The 25,112-nt window shown below is 43.8% G+C and overlaps 2 protein-coding genes across 3 annotated transcripts in view; both read right to left on the bottom strand.

Moving 5' to 3' along the window:
- KLHL11 (kelch like family member 11) overlaps positions 1-323 on the bottom strand; it is a 6,855-nt gene extending 6,532 nt beyond the window's left edge. Inside the window, exon 1 of the mRNA XM_009283191.1 lies at positions 309-323. Within this exon, the coding sequence (XP_009281466.1) occupies positions 309-323 (15 nt within the window). The remainder of the gene's footprint in view (positions 1-308) is intronic.
- A 1,055-nt stretch (positions 324-1,378) lies between these two features.
- Positions 1,379-23,421, bottom strand: ACLY (ATP citrate lyase). 2 transcript variants are annotated; one of them, XM_009282663.2, is made up of 28 exons: positions 23,246-23,421; positions 21,525-21,647; positions 19,889-19,951; positions 18,985-19,175; positions 17,956-18,035; positions 17,312-17,442; positions 15,311-15,429; positions 14,693-14,829; positions 14,225-14,286; positions 13,949-14,066; positions 13,636-13,790; positions 13,141-13,231; positions 11,885-11,914; positions 10,024-10,165; positions 7,953-8,121; positions 7,330-7,434; positions 6,879-7,075; positions 6,623-6,704; positions 6,131-6,241; positions 5,452-5,579; positions 5,164-5,257; positions 4,754-4,908; positions 3,817-3,967; positions 3,113-3,256; positions 2,765-2,878; positions 2,152-2,234; positions 1,825-1,901; positions 1,379-1,656 (listed from the first exon to the last, which is right to left on the bottom strand). In XM_009282663.2, exons 1-28 carry the CDS (start codon positions 23,402-23,404, stop codon positions 1,562-1,564), a joined length of 3,306 nt encoding a protein of 1,101 aa, XP_009280938.1. In that variant the 5' UTR covers positions 23,405-23,421; the 3' UTR covers positions 1,379-1,561. The 2 variants fall into 2 exon arrangements, with proteins under 2 accessions (XP_009280938.1, XP_009280946.1); XM_009282671.2 differs by lacking the exon at positions 11,885-11,914 and having other exon boundaries at positions 23,246-23,404.
- Positions 23,422-25,112: the final 1,691 nt, after the last annotated feature.

Here is a 25,112-nt window from a genome sequence, read left to right on the forward strand (position 1 = left end):
GGCGGTTCCTGCGCCCCTCGCTCCCTGGGGCGCTGCTGCCCGGCGAGCGCGAAAACCCGTCAGGAGGGAGCTGCTGGGCCTACCCCACGCGAGGGTCGAAGCCTGACCTGTCCCGTCCCCGATGCTTCTCCGTTTTGGGATCGCACTGGTGCTGGAGGTGACAGCTGGGTTGGTTGGTGGGGACACGGGTGCGACAGCCAGAGCATCTGCCCACGAGCCTTGTGATTTAGCACAAAGGTAGCTTGCTACGCACGTTGCAGTTGCAAGGGAATTAGATTGCTTTGCCAAACTGCGTAGGTACCACAGACCAGAAAAACATGCATAGTTTTATTCAGAGCCTTGAGCTATCCTTTTGATTATTTTTCTCCTTAACATCACTCTCTCAGGCAAGCCTGCAGGGAAGGGACTTTACATGAGGAATTCACTCACTCCAACTAAGGTACCTTTTTTTGGTTTTGTTAACTAGAATGAAGTGAGCTGCAGTTGATTATTTCAATGTTTACTATACAATATGATACAGTTCCCTAACTCTTGTATAATGCTATATCAATTATAGACAATTACTTTCCTCCTTTTTCTTCTCTAATTTGCTAAATTTTATCCTGACACACACTGAAACAGGAGAGGTTGTTTTTTGGTGTCCCCATCCCCCCCCCTTCTCTTAAATCAACCAGAACACACACCGTGAGAGGAATAACTGCTCTGAGGTTTGGTATTCTGTTAGACGACTGTTCCCCAGCTTGTCACACATTCCATTAGACACAGTCTGGGACCAACTTTTAGAAGCCAGAAGTGGAAAAAGAGTAAGTTAGTAGTGTATCATTTATTTGAGTTAGGTTACAATACACAGACAAGTAGGACGCTGAAGTTATTAACTGAGATTATTTTTGCATCTGCAGATAACATGAGTGACATTCCATATACCAGCAATGTAGTAGTAAATGAGAAGTTGTTTGCATAAATACAGACACTGGAATACATGTAGTTTCACAGTTTTAACAGCAGTATGTTACAACTTTACACTTTAAATTACTAACACCAGAGTTTGAGTAACATTGTTTATACATCAGCAGCAGTCCCACTATTCAGGATACAATCAGACTGAAGATGAGAACACAGTAAACAAATTGAAAAACAACCAACAACAAAAAAGCCCAAGTCATGGCTTATGGGAACAATGGGTACTTTCCCCTCTATTGGGAAAAGTTACATCTTGTTACCAGACTAACGGATCTTCTGCAAGTTCAGTAAGACTGCGCCTATGAGCAGAACTCTCCTCCCAAAACCCTTAAAGTCTTTTCTGGGAACAAAATGAAACTAGTAGAAAAAATAAAAGTGTGAGAGACAGTATTAAATACAGCAGGTAACACATGGAATATCACAAGTTTTGGTTTTTATTAGATTAAGTTTCTATTCTTGTAACAGTTGCTTTGCACAGTTTGACCAGGCAGCTCAATGTCTATGTACCAGTGGCCTTTATACATCAAAGTCCATTTGTGGCTGTCCTCTGTGCAGGCTTCCGTCTTCTTGAAGTGACATTCTGAGGCAATACTACAGATTCTCACATTGTCATGTGCTCTGGTAAAACATAGGATATGTCATCCCACGGGTGACGGTACAGACCTTGCTTCAATCTCTTCTGATCCAGGTAGTGTCCTAAAACAAAAGTGGTTTATGTTACAGAAATCTAGGAGGAGAAGCAGAAATTTTGTATTCCTACAACTAGCATTTTAGACCGAGTCCCCAGAGGTTCACATGTCTCATGTTCACGGTGGCAGGGCATCCCCTAGTAGGGGGGAAGGGGCAGAAAGATGGCAAACTTACCAATGAATCCCATACTCCTGCCTAGTACAAAGATGCCATTAAGAGCTCCTATATCAATATATTCATCTGCTTCTTCCCTGCAAGAGAAGAGAAATTAAGTAGTTCCTCATAGTGATCTATTTAAGGAATCAATCTTAGAAAGGCTATGAGTCTGCTTTAATGCCAGCAGCAACACCAAATTCATGTGAAAGCCTCCTTCCCCCAAGTCCAGGCTACATTTCCTTCACAATGTCCTTTTGAAATCCTAGCCCCACATGAGCTGGCAGTATGGCTCCCATCATTTTTATAGGACTGTGACCTAAGAGAAACAGCCCACTAGCTACTTACCGTGTGAAAGAGCCACAATTCCTGAGTACATCAACAAAGGCAACTCCAATAAAGCCATCTACATTCAGGATAAGATTTGGTTTCTGCAGGAAATGAACACACACCCCAATAAAGATGTTAACAGCAGCAAATGATGTTCACCTGGCAGCTTCCATCCTCAAGGGTAATTTGAGGGTTGCCCATAACTGTGGGCACACAAGCCTAGCGATAGAAAAGGCTGTTCAGCAACTTGAGCAAGAGCCATGCTTAATGCAAATGATGGAAAAACAGCCCCAAACAAAGGGCCTGCATTTAGTTCAAACCACAGAGATTATCTGCCACAGCCCATCATGTGCGCTAGCTCTGCCTCAGATTTAAAGACTACAGCAGTTCCAGATAACTCTGGACACCACAGATAATGGGTTTTGGTTTGTTCAGCGTTTTCCTAGTGTCCAACAAATGTCTTCAGCCTTGCCAAACTGTAGTTGTACTTGGCCCAAAGTCTACCATAGAAAAACAAAACCCCAGCTGTAACTTATGAAGCATTGTAATTAAAATACAGTATTAACCCCATGTCACATGTCCCCCAGTAAGAAAAAGTGCTCAAGAGGAAATAAATACTAGTGTATTTCACCTTAGAAGTTGTAATTTTTTCTACTTCAAGTGCATAGTCCAACAGTGGGGTAGCAGGGAAATGCTGCTTCACGTAGTCTTTGAGAATCTGAACTCTCATGTCTGGGTTATTTATCTGCAAGTTAAGAACACGTTACAGTCACTGATGTTCCCTCCTTACAAAGGTACTTGCCATAAGCTTTACTATTTGTAGGTTTAGGATTTAACACTCCTGAGAATTTGGTCATTAGCTGCCTCTGAAAGTTGCTAATTTTCCTTCCTTCGTTTTTCTTCCTCTCCCCCACCCCTCTAAAAACAAACCAACCAACCCCACACAAACCTCTGGTGTATACTAATGCAGTTTTCTTACCGATTTGACTCTGTGTCCAATGCCCATGATCAGTTTCCCTTCTTTCTTCATCTTATTCACAAACTCCATAGGGATAATCCCACTGTCGAAGGCTTTGCTGAACATTTTAGCTGCAGCATCCAGTGCTCCACCAAACCGGTCACCCTGGGTGCAATACACAAAAAGGGAATTATAGCAAAGGACTCCACAGTTAAGGTACAAAACAAGCACAAGATTATCTTCCCCATCCGCCTTGCTTATCAATGTGGCATTCATGAAATTAAAGTCAGGCAGGCACCTGAGATAAAGCATCTGTTAATAACTCAACACAAGTGTCAATATGTAGCCAATGCATCTCCACTAGAGACAGAGTGCAGGGGGAAATGCAATTTAAAGTCTGTTTTATTCACATTTTTACTTGTCAGTATTGGAAGAGACTAGGCAACCATATAGGGACAATGCTGACAGCAATTTGGCTTCTACAAAATATTTCTAGACTCAAGTGAGAGACATCAAAATAGTCTTGCTTACTAGAAAAATGGACTAGGTTTTAAACCTAGAGCATCAAGCTATTAGAGTTGAATCCAACAGAAATTCAAAGTGTGAGTGAACAGACACAGCCTGTCTGTGGCTCTGCAGCCAATGTAAATCTTAAATTGATAGTAATAAAACCTGGACAGAGTAATGAGTAGCAAAGCAAAATCTTCTGGAGATTAAGTACTTACAATAGTAAGAAGGCCTGAAGTGAGACTCGAGACAAGATCTTTTCCAGCTCTTGCACAGACAATGGTGTTGTGGGCTCCAGATACAGCAGGCCCATGATCTGCTGTTACCATCAAACACATCTCAATGAACTGGCAGGCATACTTTGGTAACCTGAGCAAGGAAGAGACTGAAGTCATTTATTGTGAAGAAAACTGAACAACAAGACACTTGATGTTATACTGGACAGTGACTTTTGTTTTAGGTGTATGCTTGAAAGAAGCAGAACAGAGAAAGGGAGCTGTAGGGTCACAATACCCATCAGCACATCCTAATATCTTTCTCAGAGATCAGATGATTTTTATTCCGTTTCCACAGGGGCTGTTTAGCTCAGAGCTGAGGGTCAGTTTTGTAGCTGAGTGTGTGCAAACTCAGCCTGGCTGATCAGTAAGCTCTGTGGGTCCCCTTGAGGAGAGCCACGAGGCTATGCTACAGTTCTGTTCATCTTGTTCTGCTAAGCCAGAGATTCCAGCTAGTGCCAAGAGTGCCTCTAACGAAAGCATGATCAGATGAAGGCAGCAAGCTTCCGCCATTCAGAAGGTTCCCTGCAGGCTGGTTAGCAAATGTTTGTAAACTCCCCAATATCTCCAGAGTTGAGGTGACAATTGTAATAAGCAAGTAGTCAGAGAGTGTGAAACAGGCCTAGAGTAGAGAAATTTCCTCAATGCACCACAAAACTTGTGGAAAACTTCATCCCAAGACTAAAACATACTGTATGAAGCCTTGAAATGCTGATGTGGTCTCAGAGGAGGGGATAAGGAGATGGCATTTCCAATGAATCTACATTCACGAAGGAATCCTGGAGTTACTTTTGTGCTTAGAAATCTATTAATAAAACAAGCAAAACTTCAAGCCAAAGAATCAGAATAATTTGGGAGCTTTCACAAAAAGCTGCCTCACCTCCTTTGAAACCAGAGCAGGCCCAGAACCCCTCCAATTCCCATCTCTTCTTTGAAGACCTCAGTGATTGGCATCCCAGCATAAATCAGTTCCTGACCTCTCTCGTCACAGATGCTCGTCATAAAGGAAGCCGGCTTGCGGATCAGACCCAGCTCCTGAAATCGCAGCATAAAGATGGGATTTTAAACATTCCATCAAGGGGCAGTAGGAGGCAGAGTGGTCAAACAACAATGCCTCAGAGCAGCTTCCACAGCCTAGAACCAGCGTAGCCAGTGACCTCACAGATAACACTGTAAAGTGCGAGATAAAACCCCAAGGCAACACCATTATCACCATAAGCATCCAGAATCACAGCAAACATCCTGTCTGGTTTTAAGGAACCAAAAAGCAGGTAAAACAGCACAGCTCACCCTTGCCCAGGAGTAATCCATTGGCACAGTTGGAGGAGGCACTTCCTCAGCTGGTTCAATCACTCTTTTGGCCACAAGATCCTGGTAGACAGACCTAGGGAGAGGATCCATTTATTAACTTAAGTCCTTTTAAGAGATACAAGTGAGGTGGTCTTAATCTAGACCTTAAAACCCCAGAATTGATAGAAGTTGCTTTCCTTAAGCAGGAATATATTCCTTTATCAGGCTAGAATCAACGCCCTGACAGTTTTTGTCTCCTGCTGAAGATGCCCTGTTAATGTGACTTACTGAATGACCTCTCCCAGCTCATCAAAACTCCGGGGAACAAACACACCAGCTTCCTTCAAGGCTTGATTCTTTGCAACAGCAGTTTCAGAAGCCTGGTTGGCACAAGCTCCTGCATGGCCAAACTGCACCTACAAACAAGAGAAGAGACAGCAGTAAGGAATACAAGTTATTTACCTGCAGAGAGTAAAACAGAATAAAGAACTGACTAGGAAACTGGCGACAGAGGAATACCAGTGACTGCACATCTGCCTTCTTATTTGGACTATCAGAACTCTTGGTTGCAACTGCAGTCAGTACTGCAATATGCAGGGCATTTTCTGATCTGGAATCACTCCAGGTTCTTCCATTGACGTTCTGCCTCCCTAAATTCCCCCACGCTCCAGTGCTGCTTAACATGCATCTTTCCCATTCCCACTCCAGAAGCAGGTGGCTATCAGAATCTGTTGCGTTCTCTGGGATTTTTGGGCTCCCTTTACAAGTATGCAGAATCCCTTGGAAATCTCCAGTGGCAGACTACAGAAACACAGAAAGCTTTTATCCTTTATATTTATTAACTTCTGCATGTTAAGTCGCTACTGGCAATTCTGGAAGGTTTACGCACAGTGAGAGAAGTTGGCTTTTTTATTTCTGTTGTGGATATATACTTATTTCATGCATTTGCCCCCATTTTTACCCATACCTCTGAAGAGAACATGGTGGCACAAGTACCAATACACCAGCACACCACTGGCTTGGTGATACGACCTTCTTTAATACCCCTGCAGATCTTATACTCTTCTGTGCCTCCAATCTGCAGAAAGAAAGAGAGCTGAGCTGGTTCAAAACTTTGCACTTTTGTAGAAACCAGCTCCAAGATGCACATGGAAGCATTACTTGGATTTTTTTTTCCTCTTCTCCTTTTTCATTGAGTAACAGCTGAAGTCTCAGAACAAAAGCTTCCTCATTTGTTTGTTTGGGTTTTTTAAAGTAGGGGAGACTATGCTTGTCTGTGGAACACACTCAGTTTCTTTTGATTAAATAAGCATGAAATAAAAATTCAGACATTCATGAACAATATGAATAGCTGCCGCTTGTCTGTAGCTGTTATTTAGCATCCTTGCAGCCAGGTCAGATGCTCCCAAAACAAAACACTTGGGTATTTCTCAGATAGGAGTGAACTGGTCTCACTCACCTCTCCAAGTACTACAATCATTTTCACTCCTGGAGTATCCTCATAACGCAAGACATGATCCATAAAAGTTGAACCAGGATATCTGGGTAGAATACAGGGAAGATGGTAGAAGTTGAATTTGTTTCATAAACTTCTGAAAAAAGAAAAATTAACAGCCAGCCTGCCCTTCTTCCTCCAAATTACTAACTATTCTTCTGTTGACTGACTTAAAAAAAACCAAACAAACAGTGTCTTTGTTGAAGATGCAGACTCCTACCTGTCTCCTCCAATGGCCACCCCTTCATAGACCCCATCAGTGGTTCGGGAAATGATGTTGTTGAGCTCATTGGACATTCCTCCAGACCGTGAAACATAAGCCACACTGCCAGGACGGTACAGTTTTGATGCTAAGATATTATCCAGCATGCCTCCTGTGTTGCCTATTTTAAAGCAACCTGGTTTGATCCCACCAACCTACAAGAAAATTAGAGAAAGATGTAAAGCCCTTTAAAAATATACATGAAACTTAGGAACATTTCTGTAAGGCAGTCTTGTCTATTTATACAAACAACACTAGACAGTAACATGACCTTAAAATGAGAAACTAACACGCACTTTATATGACTAAAGACAAAATGGATTGTAGGATATACTCTGTCCTTCAGAGAAAGCTGGTCTGAAGATTAAGACAAAGGGACAAGAGGAAAAAAAAGGTCATCAGTTCTTACAGTTGCAGGCCCAATGATAGTGACTCCTTTCTTATCAGCTGTCTTGATCAGTTTGCGTGTCAGGGCCTCTGGAATGCCCTCAGCAATAATGGCAATGGTACGGATCTGCATCAAGATAAAGAAAACCATTAGTACCCCCCAGTGTTGCCACTCCAACGAACTTTGCAGGACAGAGAAGGCAAACAGCTGCTCACAGGGCACGATCAGCTTCTGCCTCTTGTCAGGCCTCTGGGAGGTCATGCTGTGCACTATATCATACAGGAAGGCCCAGTGCCTGGATCTGCAGTCTACTGTCATCTTCACAACAGTTTCAATGCACTGTTCAGAGGGTTTTTTTTCTCCCCCTTGCACTTTAGAGCAGCACTGTATTTTCACCAACCCAAAGTAATCACTCCTAGCAAAAAGGTGCCTAGTTCCTCTTGCACAAATTGCAAGTCTGGCATTAGACTTTGCTATGCAACTCCAGTATCCTCCTTAGAGTCTACAGGGTGTTAGAATTGAGGTATTTATCTGCTAAGTTGGAAGACCAAGACAATTTGCTAATGCCATCACAGTTTAAGAAACACTGGTACCCTGCTGACAAGACTTTCCTTCTTTTCTTGGGCTTCTTCTAGATCCCTCACCTGTGGATAATTCATGGTTTCAACAGTGCTGTCATAAGCAGAGCGCAGAGATGCGAAGTTGATGAGAACATCCACCTCTGGGTGCTTCCTCATGGCATCTGACATATTCTTGTAGACTGGGATCAGGATTTCTTTGTGGCCCCAATAGAACTTCTGCCTGTGGTCACCACTATGGAGGAGAAGATGAAAGAGCCCTGACTCTTAAGGCTACTGGAAAGACAAAGGGATACAGTGCATGCAGATAGAGGAGTTTACAAACCCCAATTCTCAGACACCCAGACTGACTGTGAGACTCACTAGCAAGTGAGCGTACATAGGGAGGAACCGTACTAACAGCAGAAGGTTCTTCAGAGTATAGAACAGAGCAGCATATGGAAGGAGACGGGCTAATGGGGACAGAGGCATCCAGCAAGATGAATAAGCTCTCCCACAGTGAAGTTACCAGAGCCTCAATTCTACTCCAAGCTGGAAGACAGAATGAGGCACAGAAAGAGTAATGAATGAGATGCATGCAAAGCTGCATTACCGGGCTGGAACAAATACCGGACGGGGGGAACAGGAAACCAGTATCTGCTGTGAACAGCCAGGACAGCAATGTGAGGGCCAGTCAGCTTTCCAATTCTGCTACAGTGAGACTCTACCCACCCTGCCCCACACACGCTGAAGGAGATGCACCTAGGAAAGTTTCACTGTAGGTGGTGTCTTTTATATATGGTAGATGCTCCGACTGGAACTTCATTGAAGCCTATACTGTTCAGTCATTTAAGAGTCTAGAGATATTGGTTGTGTTCCTGCACTGGTACATTTGTAACAGAACATTCCGGGTTTTGCCAGCCTGGCTTCCTCCAAAAGGTCAAGCAGAATCAGATAATTATAGGTAGTCTTAAACTTTTAATCCCTATTGCTTTTTCTTCATTAAATAACTGCAACACTGCAAGGGGGTTGCCACTCATCTATAGATGTGACTATGCCTGCACTCAGTTCTAGCACCCTGAGGTTTGCACTTGCTGAGGAGGTATTACAGAGCTGCAGTTATCATCGGAGCTGCAGACTACTTAAGGTACTACTTAAGTACCTTAAGCACAAGGTACTTAATTGTCAAGAGGCAAAATTCTCTGCAGGACAGAGGCTGATTAGACATCAGCTATCCTGGATGTCTGTAAATACCACAGAAGTGAAACAAACCTCCTGCCTTTTTACGTGCTCCCATCTCACTGTCTCAGCAGCAGGCCATACAGCCACTCCTTTCCTTCTTGCTACTTGCCCTGTTTGACAGGGAGACCCCCCCCCACTCATGAGGTACAATAACAAAACAGCTTACGCACAGCTGTGCTCTGGAGGTTCCTCCTGAGGGCAGTCTGAAACCCCCAACAGCTTCTCTCATCCCCATTAACTGTGGGGATAAGGTAAAAGAGGGTGAATACCACAAGAGAACTCTCTACCCCACTGAAGGATCTGCACACTTCCTGCCTGCTAAGAAGCTACTGCCACTACAGGAAAGAGTATGAACAAGATGAACAGGATTTTTTTTTTTTTTTTAATTTTGTTTGGCTACATGACAGACTGCTTTAGTCTACTAGCAGAGCTGCTCTGATTCTGGCTAATATTTGGAGAGGAAAATTCCAGCTGCTGCAGGCACAAATCAAGATGTCTCAGACAAGCACGCAGCGAACAGTAGATGAGTGGAAGAAACCTTACATAGCCTTACTGCCTCTGCTAAGCCAGTGGGCTGTTAAAGAAAGCCCAACTACTCATGCCTTCCTTACTTGCCGAGTGAAGGAACAGAATTTGGACACCCTTTGAAAGAGCATGAAGTGGGTACTTAAATTATGTGGCTAACATTAAGCTGTTTAAACAGAGCAGCCTGAAATCAATGGTCAAGAGAAACAGGAAGCAGTCTGCAAAGCCAACCTGATGGTGGAAGGGAGCATAGGAGAAGGTGTTAAAGCAGAGATGTAGACTAGGGCAGAGCTACACTAAAGAACAGCAGAGACTGGAAGAGGAGGAAGCTAAACAGAAGAATTTGAGGGAAGCAGTCAGAAAAATAATGCAGTCAACGCAGGCTACTTACGTGAATGGATAAACCATGGCAGCTACTGAAGGTTCGTCCCGGGAGCAAATATAATCAAAGTCCAGCATTCCTTGCACGGCCCGTGTCTGCATCCCCCAAATGATAGCTTTGGTGTGACGGCTGAACAGGGTTGTAGCTTTACCTGCTCAGAGAGAGAGCAGAAAAAAAACCACCACACACATTCAAAATGTACATCTGTGCAAGACAAAAGCTGCAACTTTGCCAAATGTCTGCTGAAAGTCTCCTAGATGAGCATATTCCCCTCCCTCCAAACTGAAGCCAACAGGTGAACTACAGGATGTAGTAGCCACGCTGTACAAATTAAGGAAGAAACTGTAGATGAAGCAGCATCCCCCTTCCCAGGATTCTGAACACAACAGCCAGGTTTTGGGTTTCACAAAATGGGCAAGTGCTTAATCACAGGGGGAAAGCTGGTGTAGGAGAGGAGAGATAAGTGAAAACTGCCTATTCCTCTTCTCACGCGAGCCATTCGTGTTCCTCCCAGATAGTTTTATTCTGCAAAGCTAAAGAGGAAGGGAACTTGCGTATGGCCTAAAGTCTGGGAGAACCACAGGAGGTTTGCCTCCTATGTTTGTCAGGGCACCACAGTAGGATGATAGGAAATAAAAAGAAAAGTGGGAAATGGAAGGGACAGAGAAAGCAAAGGAGTTCTACATACTCAGCTTTTTTTTTTTTTTTTGATTATCAGAATCCAACACAAACCTGATGGCTCCAAGAATTTACACATGGCCCAAAACTTGGCTTCAGGGGACAGAGTCACAGGAAAGGCAACAGTTCAGCTAGTGAGAATGGACTGTTTGCTTAACGTATATTTACACCACTTGTCACAGCAAAACATTGAGTTCCTCCCTTTGACTCCAGGCAGAGTTCACTTTAAAACTCTTAAGAAGTCAGAGCTGATCCAACTGCTGATGCCAACTCAGTCTACCGCTAATTTCTTTTTGGCTTCGAATCAAAGGTAAACAGCGTTACGGATTAAACAGGATACTGTTCTTCTGGCTTTAACAAGAAATCAGTCACTGTTCTCCAACCCTACGTGTTCACATTTTAGATGCACTGCCGCATGACTTGTTATTAGGAAACTGCCTACCCTGAAATTCCATTTCTCTTGCAGGTGCCTGTAACGAGGTAATATTAGTATTCACAGAAACAGGAAAATGCAGGCCCAGAAAGGTGATGCTATTTGTCTGAGACCACACAAGGAAGAATCTGAGAGTTCCCCTTCTACTGTCCCTCCTCTTACGATAGGGTAGATGGCTTGAAACTCTATTCTGACCCTGATTCAGCAGTTTATTCTCATCCAGCACAGAGCTCAAGAGGGTGATAAAGTCCCCATAACTTCACTAAGCACAAGCTTTAATGGTTTGTGAACTGATAAGGCAACAAGAACATTTAGTTCCTTCAGTGACTTTTCTGTGCCCTTCAAGGCTCATAAGCATGGCACCTGCGCTATTTTGTTTCCCTTTGAAACAAAACGCCAGTTATTAAGCATGGTAAGCAATTCCTTCTTTTTGAAAGCAAAGAGAACAGAGCTTTTCACAATATGCCTAGGTCTGTTTTTCTCCATAATGATTGTGCGGGGAAGGGAAGAAAAGTTTGAGACTTGTCCCTCTCTCCCCCAGAAATAGTAAGTTTTTGTGCAAAGGAGTATGTGATCTGCACTTGAAAAAAACAGATGAAAAGTTCATATGGTGACAGCTAAATATGCTGGGCAGGAGGGAGGGGGAGGACCAGACAACACTGCAAACTTTTGGAGAGAAAAAACAGCAACAAAACCAAGAACTAAAAAAGTCAGCTGCCAGCAAGGCCAGGCACATTCAGCTAGTCACACATGTCCTACCTGAACCAGGTCTTGAAGCTGGGATTGAATCTGTTAAAGAGAGAATCACTCATGCAACAATATGACAGAGTTGGCTGCTGTCATCCCAACAGCAGGGCACCTGCAGCAGTGTGCTGCAGCTTCCCTCCTCCCCACAGCACTCAGGCCTTTTGGGTTTTGCTTTTGTTAAAAAACAAGCGGACTGGAGCACTCTCTACTGTACTTCCTCTCCAAATATCTGGACATCAAATTTTGCATTTTTGCCGTCTAGAAACTTTTTGCTTATCCCAGCACAAACACATTTCAGGTTCAGGTGGCAGCTCCTTGCACTGCAAGCTCCATGGTGCACATATTTTCAATGTCTTTTTGAAGCATTGCTCATGCAAAATTCTATGCGCGATGATTAAGAGAGCAGTAGTGGGTTTTGTGATGTGTCTCACTGGAATCAGATCTGAATCTTGCTGTCATTATGTCATACTGTTGTAAACGAGGCCAGTATCTCCTCACATTCAAGGGAGGACCAGGACATTATCACATTCTGTCCCTGCCCAATTCTGCTGTTGTTTTATCCCCATACAACATGCTCTTACCCAATAAGGCTTCCAACAAATATGAGCAAAAGGCTGCCAAAGCTCTTGCATATCACCATGCTAAAGAAGCTTCCTACAGACTTCAGTAAAAAAACCCAACAAAACCCAAAGACACACACAAAACAAACCCCAAAACTAAAAATGACCAAAAAACCCAACAAAAACACACAACACATCGCACAGTAACCTCTGACCCTAAATGTGTGAGAAGTACGTCACAACTCCTGCTGAACTGACTGACTGTAGAGTGTTCATCCAGGAAGCTGCAGCATATACCAAGAAGGACTTTCTGAATACCTACACCATCCCAGCAGCATTCCATGGGAACACCCCCCAGGTACTTAACTGGAAAGCAGGCCTCCGTTCAGCAACCACATACTCAGTTCAGCACAGATACTCTAACCTGTTGTCCGCTGACCTCGCACATAAGGGGACGTGGGAAACCTGGCGTTCTCAAACTGTGCTGTTCCCTTCAAAGGAACATCCCAGATCAAGGCAACTCTGACTCACCTTGTGTATGAGCTAATGCACAACAAGTGACAACATTCTAAAAGCACTTAACTAAATTCAAAACAAAGATAGACAGGTACCACAAAATTATTTCCCTTTATATCCAGAAAAAAGCATTAGTCTAGTCTTTTGGAGCAGAAGAGAACTGCTAGCAATCATTTCCAATGCTGGACTTACCAAGAGGTGCTGCTGGTTTTGCCTTCTTGGCTGGAGCAACATCATCTGGTTTGGACTCCGAGAAGGAAGCTGTTCTGCTTGGTGCTGGAGTCTGAAAGATTCAGAAGCCAAGTCAGTAAGGGACAGCATGCCAGATAAAGCCTGGAGCATGTAGGAGGAGATGGCCACTTTGGCTATGCTAGTCTACAAAGAAAACCAAATGAAAGTTAATTTTGAGATAGGACCATTTCAATCAAGTGAGGGAAAACTCCTAAATGATCAAGTTCCCAGTAGATGCAAGAGTCACATTGTTGGTTTTGAGGGGTCACATTTTCTGCACAAGCAAGGTGGATGTTGGGAGGGCCCCTCCTGATAAACCATGCAGGCAGAGTCACTTTAGAGCTTTGCACAAATACAATGGTGGCCAAGATCTGTTTCTGACCTGTTCAGACAGGGGAAGCTGCCTTTAGGAGGCTCCTCATAAGCGTTCCCTTTCATGGAGAGGAAGGAACTCACCGAAGGGCTGCCGCTGGCGTTGAGGAGGAAGTTAGCAGTGTGGGCTGCAGCAGGCGGTTGGTTGGGGATAGGCCGATGGCCGAGCGCCATGCCCACAATCGCAGTCATATGAGTCTCCGTGCCAAAAACATGGATGGGGATCCCAGTGGTCTTCCCTGTGTATGCATAAAAGAACAGTCAGCCTTGGGGGGAAAAAAAGGAACAATATGAGCTTCTGCCGAAGTGAAGCATTTAACCTTGAAAAGGCTCAGCAGAAAGCAGGTGGAAGAAACAAGATGCAAGAACAAAACTTAAGGAAATGGTTGGTCCTTACCAACTTCTCCCATGACACGTAATCCTTCCTGGTAGTTTGGGCCTCCTCTTCGTACAAAGATCCTCACCTCATGCTCCTTCAGAGGGCCTTGGTAATCCTTAATCGCTCTCACAATGCCCTAAGAGAAACATACAGGACAGGTGAACTGGGCAGCCCATCATCTCAGGAACTCCTGGAAGAGATGCACTGTCAGCCTCAGCGCAGCGTTGAAGGGGGGAGAATGGCTTGGGGTTGATGACTGTGGGCATTTGCTGATACTTCTGAATAGTCACTTACTTTGAAAGTGGCTGCTACATTGGTGAAGTTAGCAATGCTGCCTCCAATGATCAGGATTTTACCTGAGGGAAGAAACATGCATAAATAAAACTGTTTTAAGAACACAGTGTACTGTAAGATCATGAAGCAGTTTAGGACAAAGTGAAACAATGCTGCAGTTCAGACTAGCCAATAGTTTGCAGTAAGTTGTGTTTAGCAGAGCCTGGAAGATAAGAGCTTTGTATCAAGCAAGAATTTTTCTGATAAGAATCTTGAGCCACATTTGCTCTTCGCTATGTGGAAAACTACAAGTCCTGTCTCTGAAGCAAGAGCTGACAGAAATCCATCACTATTTCACTTGGAAGGTAACAATACATTAAAAGCTCTGCCAGGGAGGTCTAAGCATAGTAACAGCCCAGATTTGTTCAGTTTTTTCCCCACACGCAGCTTCACAGCTGAACATCTTTGAAATTGCAGCGACTCCCTTACCTTCAGGGTGCTTCTCTCGTGTCATGAGGGAGAGAATAGTCTTAGCATAGTCATAGGTCTGTTGCTCACTTGGGGCTCCTGAGTATTCCCCATAGTTAGCCAATTCATTCACACCCCCCAGGTCACAAATGGTGTCACTGTAAAAGAAAAAAAAAATTAAGAGATTAGTTATAATTTGAGTCACTACAAGTGTCTTAATAAAGCATTCCAAATTCCTAGGAAGTGGGACTTGTAACAGAGAGATCATGCTGTCTGCTGAAAACAAAGCTGCTCTCCTCTTGGTGCCAGTCATGATTAATCTTGTTATGCTTCTAGATATGATGGGAACTCAGTGACTACCACAGCAACGATACTACCATAAACAGCTTTCAGCCAGCTTGTTTCTTTCTAAGTCAAAAAGAAACCATATCTCAACCTCCCAGAATTAAATTATCTCTAAGGGACACGTTCCACATCTTGGTAAGAAATCTGCACAGCATCTTCATTCTGAAGAGGTCCCAAGCAGTCACAGCATGGGAAGGATCGCTTTAGAAGGGTCTCCGATCCAGAGGCTGCATCGATTATTTTCTTCCAGCACTGTAAATCCACCCCCCTCTCTGGAAACCTTGTTCCCGTTACCTGTAAACCACAGAGGCACCGCCACCAGCCACCATGGTCCAGATCCTGCCTTTGGGGTTGAGAATAGTAAGTTTCAAGCTGGCTCCACTCTTTGCATCCAGATCAGCAATGTAGGCTTCCTGCAAACAGAGCAGCACAGGATTTAAACTTCCTTCTGCATCCTCCTTTTCCAAACCAGAGGGTTGGTAGTGCTGGGCCCATTTGGACATGCAGAGCTCCCACATCTCCTGTCAACTACAACTGAGGGGAGAGCAGAACTACAAACACCATTTTTGTAAGGCACAGAGACCCAGCTTCATCTCTCAGGGGCCAAGACTGATTTGTGTTAAGTGTTCTCCAAGACAGAACACTGAAATTGGACTGGATATAGACAGCTTGTGCCATTCTCTCTGTAACAAATTCAAAGGGGATCAACCTAAGCATACACTCAAATTTTGATTCTTTCTTGGAAAAAAAAAGAATCATACCCTCCAAAGAATATGTTGGCTTTATAAGGCCTGCTGGCTTGTCTCTTGCTTGTCCCAGGTGAAGTCACAAGTGATTGCTATAAATAAATTTGGTATTACTTCATTTGTAAAGTGCAGATCCAGAAGCAGATTTTTCCTGTTTGCACATGAAAAACTTTGGAAATGCAGCCGACTGTTGGTTGTGTTTCACTAAGCTGTACTACACTGGCCTTCCCATGAACGGTGGTCTTTTCCTCCACTGCTCAGCCAGGCCTGGGGAGCTCCCAGGTTTCATGGTTCCACACATGACAGTCACAGAATCAAATGCCTCTGAACTGAAAAGTCTTGTTCTGACCTTGTCTGCAGACTGAGACCACAGGAAATTTAAAATCAACACACCCGTGGCTACACACTCTCTGGCTGTGCTGCAGCCAAGAATGTAATCACCGAAAGAGCTGTAATTTGGCTCAACATGGTGTTGCTGTATCACAGTGTGCTTGCCTGTTGTGAAGCACTTCACTGGGAGTTCATTAAAATTCTCAAAGACACTGCCATAATAACCTTCACAGTGACTTGCAGAGGGATGATTCAGAGAGACAAAAACTGAACTAATCCTTTTAAGAGCAAATTGAGTTAAGTGTTGGCATCCAGCAAGCTACATGGAGAGAAATAGCTAAATGGATTTCCTGGCCATATTACAAAAACCTTCCCCAACTGAAGCATAATTATAATTATTAAAATGAAAAAGTCTGGACAGAAATCCTTTTGGAGACAGCAGAACAGTCACCTGAAATAAGTAACAGAACAATTAAGTAGAGCGCTCTACTTCCAACAGTTTTTGAAGCTGCCGGGAGGCTATGTATGAAGTAGCGTTTATGCAACCAGTAGTACAAACTCAGGGAATTCTGAGAAGGAACAGGCTAACATTTCTAACTTTAAAACAAAAAGTTTGCCTGCAGGCCTCTTCTTGGTCATCACTTTTCAGGAAAACAGGTGTATTAACATCGTAACTTTTTACTTTGAAGTTTGAGAAATGGTAATTATTTTCTCTGGATTCACACTTGCACACAGATTTTGCACACAACTGCTACTCTACTCTCAGTAACTGAAACACTGAGGAAGCATCACCCGCCATGAAGCTGTCAATAACCAGTGCTCCAACAAAAAATAACGATGCTGACAGGGCAGCAATGCAGGCAAGAACCGTGTAAGGAAGACTGTACAAGTATAGAGCTTTGGCACATAGCTGAATGAAGTTAAAGGTAAGCCTCCATTTAAAAAAGTCAATTCTGAATTAAAGAACTGAAACAACACCCAAGCAAAGATGGAAAGCAATTGCAGTTCAGAGCACGATTATGAGAAATCCTAGTACTACAGTAACCTGTACACAGGTTTGCACAAGCTCTTATCATGGATAGCAATGCCAAGGTACTTGAAACACAGCAACAAAACCCACAAGAGAGGAAAACCTCAACGCCATGGACATACAAGCAATGAGGAATTAATCTTGTAGTCCATAATAGAGGGATTTGAGCCAGAGTGGGTTGTTACTTGCCTCTGGGTAAGCTTCCCTGCCAAAGGGAGGGGGGAACTCCACATCCCCCCATTTCACTTTGCAGATGTAGTCAGCAGTTGCATCAATCTTTGCAGCCAAATCAAGGATGTAGACACCATCATTAGTCACCACTGCGTTTGAAAAAAATACCAGAATTAGCTGTTTTTATACAGGGACATGCGTTACAGATTTACTCATGAAATTTGATACCATACAGAGATCATTACAAAAGCTAGGTAACCTTTGTTCCCCTTCCTCCACATCGGTCATTTAATTGTATTTACCAAACCCAGAGAGTTCCCTTAAGAATTAATTAGTGACCATGGTCATGGAGCAGGCCCTGGCTCAGGTGCTGTTTTGTTCTGATCCAACAGAGCAATTTTTATGTTCTTCAGTTCTGACTTAACATCCCTTTCAATGGAATTTTTTGTTTCCACCAGGGAATTAGATAACGGAGAACACCTGCAAACAGCCCTCATTATGGATTCATTCCGCTAATAGCTCCAGGAGACACCCCAGCCACTTTTATACTTCTTTTGCATATGCCACCTAGTATTGTTGCAAACTACATTAAACAGAGAAGGATAAAGTACACATTTCAGTATTCTAGAACAGAAAGTCCTGCTCCCAAAAACATCCGTTACCTAATGGATTGATCTCGAGGTATGTGAAATATAGATCTTCATAAAAGTTGAACAGGCCACAGATGAAGCTAGCCAAGATGCTGTAAAAAAATTTAACACAAGTTCATTAGAGCAGCCAAATATAAAGCACAGCCTGCTCTGCTTCATTTATATTAGCAGCAATCCGCAAATCTAGTCTGTATCAATTTCTTTCATTCTCATTCATCTTCTCTGGAAGAAGCCTAGGTGATGACTCAAGGAAAGGAAGACCTTGATGACTCATCTTAATTACACTCCACCAAACTCTGCTGAGAACACAGTTGCTCGCAACTGTCATATAGATGTTCAGTCTGTTTAATTTCACTGAGAGACAGAAATGCATCATTGTCTCTCACTGTCAGATATGCATCTTTGTCAGAACTAAGCTTCATTAGCTGGGATGGAAAAGAGACTGCAGTAAACTACATTAGTGACAGGCTTCTTCAGCCTTTCAGTGCTGAACAACGCCATCAGCGATTACGTTATGTTTGGAAAAAATCATGACTCATATTAAGATAACTAGCTATAGGCATCTAATTAAAAAAAGAGATGCAGAAGCAGCTTTGAGATCTACAGATAAGCTTGCAGTAAGCATAGGAATAGCAAGGGAATACCTTCTTAGACTAGGCCAGAGTAAGGGAGAGTACATTTCTGAATTAGCAATCATATTCACATCACCATTTCTACTAAGTAAAAGAAACTCTTCTATGCTGGCACGAAGGATCAAAATTCATGTCTCCAACATCTCAGAGGTCAAGACTTCAGGAGACTGAGAAGTGCTCCTGTCAAGTGAAGGCTCAAAGCACTATGAACACTTACTTTGAGTTTTACAAAAGGCTTGGATAAGGTCAAAGAACTTGGATTTAGGATGCATGGCATATTCTTGAGAGCAGCAAGAAGGGTAGGAGAGCAAGCTTTAGGGTGAAACAGAACGAAGGGATGTTGCACTGAAATAACGGCGAGGAGCTTCTGCGTGGCTGGCCATGCCCCGAACTAGGTGTCTGTACTTACTCCTTTTTATTTGCTGGTGCATGCTGCAGGAGATGTTTCTTTACATCCGATTCATTGAGCTTTTCATCCACCGCCACAAGCAACTTCTGAGCTTTGGCATCAACATCTCCTACATCCATACCCCCTTCGTGGTGGAAGAGTACATAGTCTCCCTCACGGGCAGCGTATATGCACACATAGAACTCTTCCTCCTGCACAGACCCAGGCACAAACATTAGCAAGTCACACCTTGCAAGAGAAAACCTTGAAGAAGAGGCTCTTGTGTCAATGCTAGGGAAGGAGCAACTGAGCACACCGCTAAGCTTTCCAAGGAGAAGCAGCACTGGAGTGGCCCAGACACCCCCCAGGGTTGTACAGGCTGCACTGGCCTGGGAGGCAGTGGCAGGGCCCAGAGTGCTACGTCCTGGTGAAACTTGCCAGGGACAACACTTTCCATTTCTGGAGAAAACTGCTCCCATCCTACACAACTGAAGTGCAAACCAGGGTCCTTTCTTGCGTGCACTGAAAGCACCTCTGTCTTAGGCAATTATATCCTTCCCGCAAACCATGGCAGAGGCTGAATATTTCACCAGCACAAACTGAGATATCTCGCATCAACAGTCTGTTATCCACACTCGGGAGTACCAGATTCAAGGAGCAGTGAGCTGCCTTGACTAACTTGGTCCCTCTCGGGTGATCTGTAACCTCCTCCCAGCAGAGCAGCAGCAGCCAACGTGATTATTAACAGCTCTTTGCATGGACTAATGCTGCGCCTGCACGCAGCTCTGACCACATGCATCAACACTGTCAGCTTAACAGCACACTCCTAAACTTACGCTTTCTCCACTATATCAATCCGTCTAAGCCACATGCAAGTCAAAAGAGATTTAAAAGCACTTTTTAATGCTTTATTTGGTATACTAACCTGTTTGTGAGGGATGAAGGGTTCAATCAAAAAATTCTTTAGAATTCCCTTAGCATTAGCAATCTGTAGGCAAAAAATAAGACAAACACCAATAAATGCTTGTCCAATATCCACATTTATGACAGCATAAGGCAAGCTTCAAGAATTAATCAACACTGCTCTAAAAATCACTTCCTCCTAAGCACCTCTCCACTGTGTTTCCTGGGGAACCACACTCCTCCTAGACACGCTGCTGTACCACTCCAGGATATTTGAACTTCATAGGTCACAGGAGTCAGCCACCTCCCCCTTTCCTAACAGGACAGATGGCTATCAGAATTACACCAGAATGGCTCTCCTTCATCTCCTGTCCCAGAGGCAGCACCTTTACAGAGCACTGCTTAGTGCAGTGTGAAATGCGATGGCTTCAGCTTCTGGAGCTCTGAAAAAAAAGTCAGAAGTGAGGGAAATCCTGAGCTAGACAGGGAGTGACAGGAGCAGAGGCCTCTGCCCAGCACTCGCCCTGGAAGGGGTTGGCAGTGAGCATGGAAGATCACTCTTTAGCCTCTTCCTACAGGGAGAGACAGCTACAGCAAGGTCCCAGGAACTGTCCTATGTGGGTGATCTCCTGCTATCCAAAATCGAGTTTCCTGGCTCAAGGAACACTCCCGCACAGGCCATGGGGGATATCCCCTGCTCCCGAGGACACCGCTTCAGGAGCAAACATCATTGGTCACAAGTCCTTGGCACAGTCCTTCCTTTAGATGTGGTTGTTGTATTGTGCTAAAGAAGTGATTTCAACATCCATGGTTTTCCTGATGGGCAGGCACACAAGATGCAGTTGCCTGCTGTTTCATAACGGCCTTCAGGCAAGCCTCACTGGCTTGGCTGCACAGCTTGGTGCTGGAGCCAGCAGCAAATCAATCGCAGTAGGGCCCGGGCATCAGTTTCCTTGAGGCAGCAGAACTCTATCAGCTCCTGAAACACAGCAGCTGGGATGGCAGGCATTTCTTTATCATTAGCTGGGATGGAAGGCATTTCTTTATCATTAGCATTGCAGTATCGTTCCCCAGAGAATAAATATTACAAGCCAGCACTGAGTTAAAATAAGGACTTGAAGTAACAGTCATCAGCCAAAACACACTGGCTGGCTACAATAAGAGGACAATTTTATGACAGCTTTTATACTTGTCTTGTTAAATCTGCCTTGGGTATTAAAGTGAAGCAGCTATGCCAACTCGACACAGCATTTGAGCTATCAACTGCTGGCTCACAAGTGGAAAGGATTTTCAAAATGGTACTAATTCCCGCTGAGCTCCCACCACACAGACCCTACACAGCAGACTTGAACAGTGGATGGTAATAGGGAACACGGAGCTGTGCTCCCTATTAAGGTGTGTTATTTATCAGTGCTCATATGGTTGGACTTGATCTTAAAGGTCTTTTCCGACCTAAACGATTCTATGATTCTGCGATTCATTTACCAGCAGAAAGTTCACACGTGGGACAGTTTCTAACTTGCTTTGGCATCAGCATACCATGCATTTTAAACCACCATAAGTAAGAGAAATACCTGTGCACCTGCTCCTATCATGCAAGTAGGCAGAAAAGACAGAACAAAAAAGTCTTATGTTTTTGTTGCTAAGGCAGCACTCACCGTGGTTTCTCGGCCCAGACACTGTTTGAGCCAAACCTTCACCTGATCCAGAGTGAGGTTAATTCCAACCAGTCCAAGCTTCCCACGTCTCTTTATTAGCTGATCTGGCTTCACCACTAAACGCTACAACATTGTGCAAGAGGGATTAAAAGAAAGAAGCATTAGAAAGTGATTTTGGTTAAACGATTCTCTGCAGATAGTGAAACAAAGATACAAGAAATGTCCTTGCAGAATTTCTTTAATCTCTTGACAAATCCATCTCCTGGTACAACATGCCTGCGGGTTTCTTATGCTGTACTTTGAGAAGAGCTGCCTTATTTCTACTCGGACATCAGTATACATCAGAGACTGAGGTGACAGTTTGTTTTGGCTTTTTTTGATGAACTTTGATAACACTTTCAAAGCAGCTGTTAGGATGGGGTGTATGTACTCACTTTCTGTAAAAAAAAAATTCACGCTGCAAAGCATACAGCAACCTGTCAGTTCTGCAAACTGTCTTTGTAAGATGCATCATGAAATTAATATTTCTCTGTGAGCAGGAGCTCATAAGGAGAAACCATTAGAGACACGGCAAGCACAGTCAGCTGCTTACAAAGAAAGCTCCTGCTGTCACTACAGACTGTGTACGAGTGGCTAGGGCCAGGGGTCCTGCACATTTTAGTCAACTGACAGTGGCTCTTTAAGATACCCACAGAAAGCTGTTCCTAGGTAACATACTTATCTCTAGCTTGCAAATATTTATTTCTTTTTTAAATAAAAATAGGAAATGGGTACCATTCTCCTGTACAGCTGGTATGTCCTGGAGCTTCAGCAACTTACAATGTAGAGTCAGAACATAACATGTTGCAGTACAGAACGCTAATTGTAGTCTTTCTGCTGGACCCTGTAGCCCTTTCTAGCGTTACAGAACTCTGCCTTAAAGGATAGATGGCATCCTTGCTCCCTTCTGGCTTTCTGCAAGTCTTTTTAGAAGCACTGCTGGTATCTTCCAGCAATTCACTCATGCGCTTGAGTACAGAACATTTAATTACTCAGTGTAGAGCTTCTATCAGTCTGTGATAAGGACTGTGAAACATTCATGTTCTACCAACCAATGACTTAATATAGTTAACCACTGGAAAGGAGCCAGCTTGGACAACTAATAAAAAGAGCTCTGGATAGGTTTTCTCTACAGAAAGTGCATGGCTACGAAGCACAAAGAGATATAAAAGATCTTGCATAGAAAAAGCAAAAAATTAAGTTCTCCCTGACATTTTGCTTGGATGCAGGAAACCTAAGCAGTATCCAAACTGAACATAAAAGCTAGCCGTGGAGAAAGCACTCCATGATTTCAGAAAGTAAGGGTTTGAGAACAGGGACTGACATCTCAAGAGACTCTTGCTTTGTCTGAATTAGCCTCGTTTACCTTCTGTGTGGTTATTAGAAGCTTCTTGTTTGCAGATATCTCTGCTCATGTATTTCACAGTCCTTAAAGGAATTTTATAATCAGGCCCCCTAAAAGGTGATACAACAGCCTTGAAGCAAGGCTTGTTTCTTCATCAGTGTTGCAAGTGAATGTTGCAGAGCAGCACCAGCGACCGGTCCTTCAGGAAAGATCCTGAGCACAGTTCTGCTCGCAACCTGCCACAGCACGACGTGCCGTGCCCGACAGGGAGCAGCTTGGGTGGGCAGAGGTTTGTCTGGGGCTCAGCCACTACGGGAAGGCAAGTCACTCTCCTTACCTCGCTCAGAAGCCAAGGGTGGTCCTGGGTGAGTCGTGCCCAGTCAGTGTCTGGGGTGACTCGGGCATACTTGAAACGGTTCTGGATGGCAGAGGATGTGCAGATATACTTATACAAGAACTCCTTCCCCGTCTGCTCAGAGATCGCTTTGGCTGACATGGCTATCTAGTCTGAACTGGGGGGGGAATAAAAAAAAAGAAAGTAATCAGGAACAGAGCCCAGTTCTCACAGGAAACTCCCAATCACCTAGCTCAATGCAAAACCAAAGCAAATACAGAGCTAGAGCTGTGTCTCCCCATTATAGATAAGGCTATAAAACTCACCTGATAAGCAAGAACTATTCTGCGTTGCTTAAAACCTCGACCCTATTCCACAGTCCTGAACACTATTTTGGTCCAGCCTTGCCTGCAGGGAAAAGTGTAATCCTTGCAGCTTGTCCCAGCCACCACTGTGCCTTTACCAAACCTGCCAGCTCTTGGCATCCCCCAGCCCCGTCCAGGGGAGCGCTCAGCTAAGGCAACTTGTCTCAAACTACACAGCACCCTAGATTTGTTGTTGTGGGAATCTATGTAACACACCTACCGTTTCTTCTAGTTCAGTACCAGGGTGTGACAAGGCAACAGGAGAGGAAAACCCTCCCTCCCACTTGTTTTCTTATGGCATGCCACACTTCCAGTCTGATCTTGACTGCAGGAAAATTAGCAATCCCCCATACCTTCTTCCAAAGGGAAAAGAAAGCATTGCCAGTATTATCAAAACCAGAACGCATTTACAGCATTGGTTTTTTTGTTTGTTTCAGAACCTAGATGTCTTGGAAGCAGCTTCACACCCTACAGAATAAGATGCTCAAGACCACAAAGAAGATTAAGGTAAGACAGTTTGGGTTTTTTTGAGAAAAATCATTAGAAAAAAAAATTCTTAATGTCACAACTTTCCTGGAGATGGCTTTCTTCCCTTTTAAAGAGTGTATTCTAAACTGACGTAAGTAAATGATTTCTGATCTCAAGGGTGTAACTTTTCTTTCTGATATGCAGCAACAAAGTCATAGGTGTCAAAGATGCATTTATTTAGCTGCAGTAAACATGCATTTAAATGAATACTTCATCCCAGTGAACCTGTCTGCATGTGTCAAAACATCAGAACTGAGTTTTGTGATCAGCCAGAGGCCAACAAGTGGGTTTGATTTTTCCAAGGGGTCAGACTGCTGACAGAGAAGCTCGAGCAGTGGCTCACGCTGCATTCTGAGTGACTGGAGGTCATGTCACTGTTCCCCAAGCATAGCCAGTGTGGCAGGAAGCACAAAAGCATGCTTAGGATGGTTTCTGGGAGAGCTGCAAAGCAGAAAGGCACCAACACAGAAAAGAAGAGCTCAGATTCCATCTGAGTATCTGGACAGTGAAGTATGTGAATGGCTCAGTAAGACTGACTGACTGCCCATGCCATCACAAAATAGATGCCCCACTTAAGACCCACAGAGGGAAATGGTTTTAAATTCCACAGTTACTTCTTATGCTACCTTCTGGGTAATAACCATCAGTAATCAACTGGGTTATTCATCCTATAAGCAAGCACAGAATACACCAGGGAATAATTAGCCATCATTAGAAATAAACACCTTTTTCCTTAGAGCAGGAAGAAAGAGGTTTGGTGTGGTCCCATCCCGTACCACCCCCAATAGATGAAATATTTATTCTGTAGAAAAAAGTAGTAGGAAGCAGGTTGCATTCTCTGTACACCTCTAGAATGAAACAGGTTGGACTAAGTAAGTACTGTTATGAAAGCTGTTAAGTAGGCTTAAGAACTGGCAGTCAAATTTGCTAACATCTTTTCAAACACAATTCAAGTGTTAAAATAAAGAAGCTACAGA

Source organism: Aptenodytes forsteri, unplaced genomic scaffold (assembly GCF_000699145.1).
Source record: "Aptenodytes forsteri isolate BGI_AS27 unplaced genomic scaffold, ASM69914v1 Scaffold492, whole genome shotgun sequence".
In the NCBI taxonomy this organism is placed as follows: domain Eukaryota; kingdom Metazoa; phylum Chordata; class Aves; order Sphenisciformes; family Spheniscidae; genus Aptenodytes; species Aptenodytes forsteri.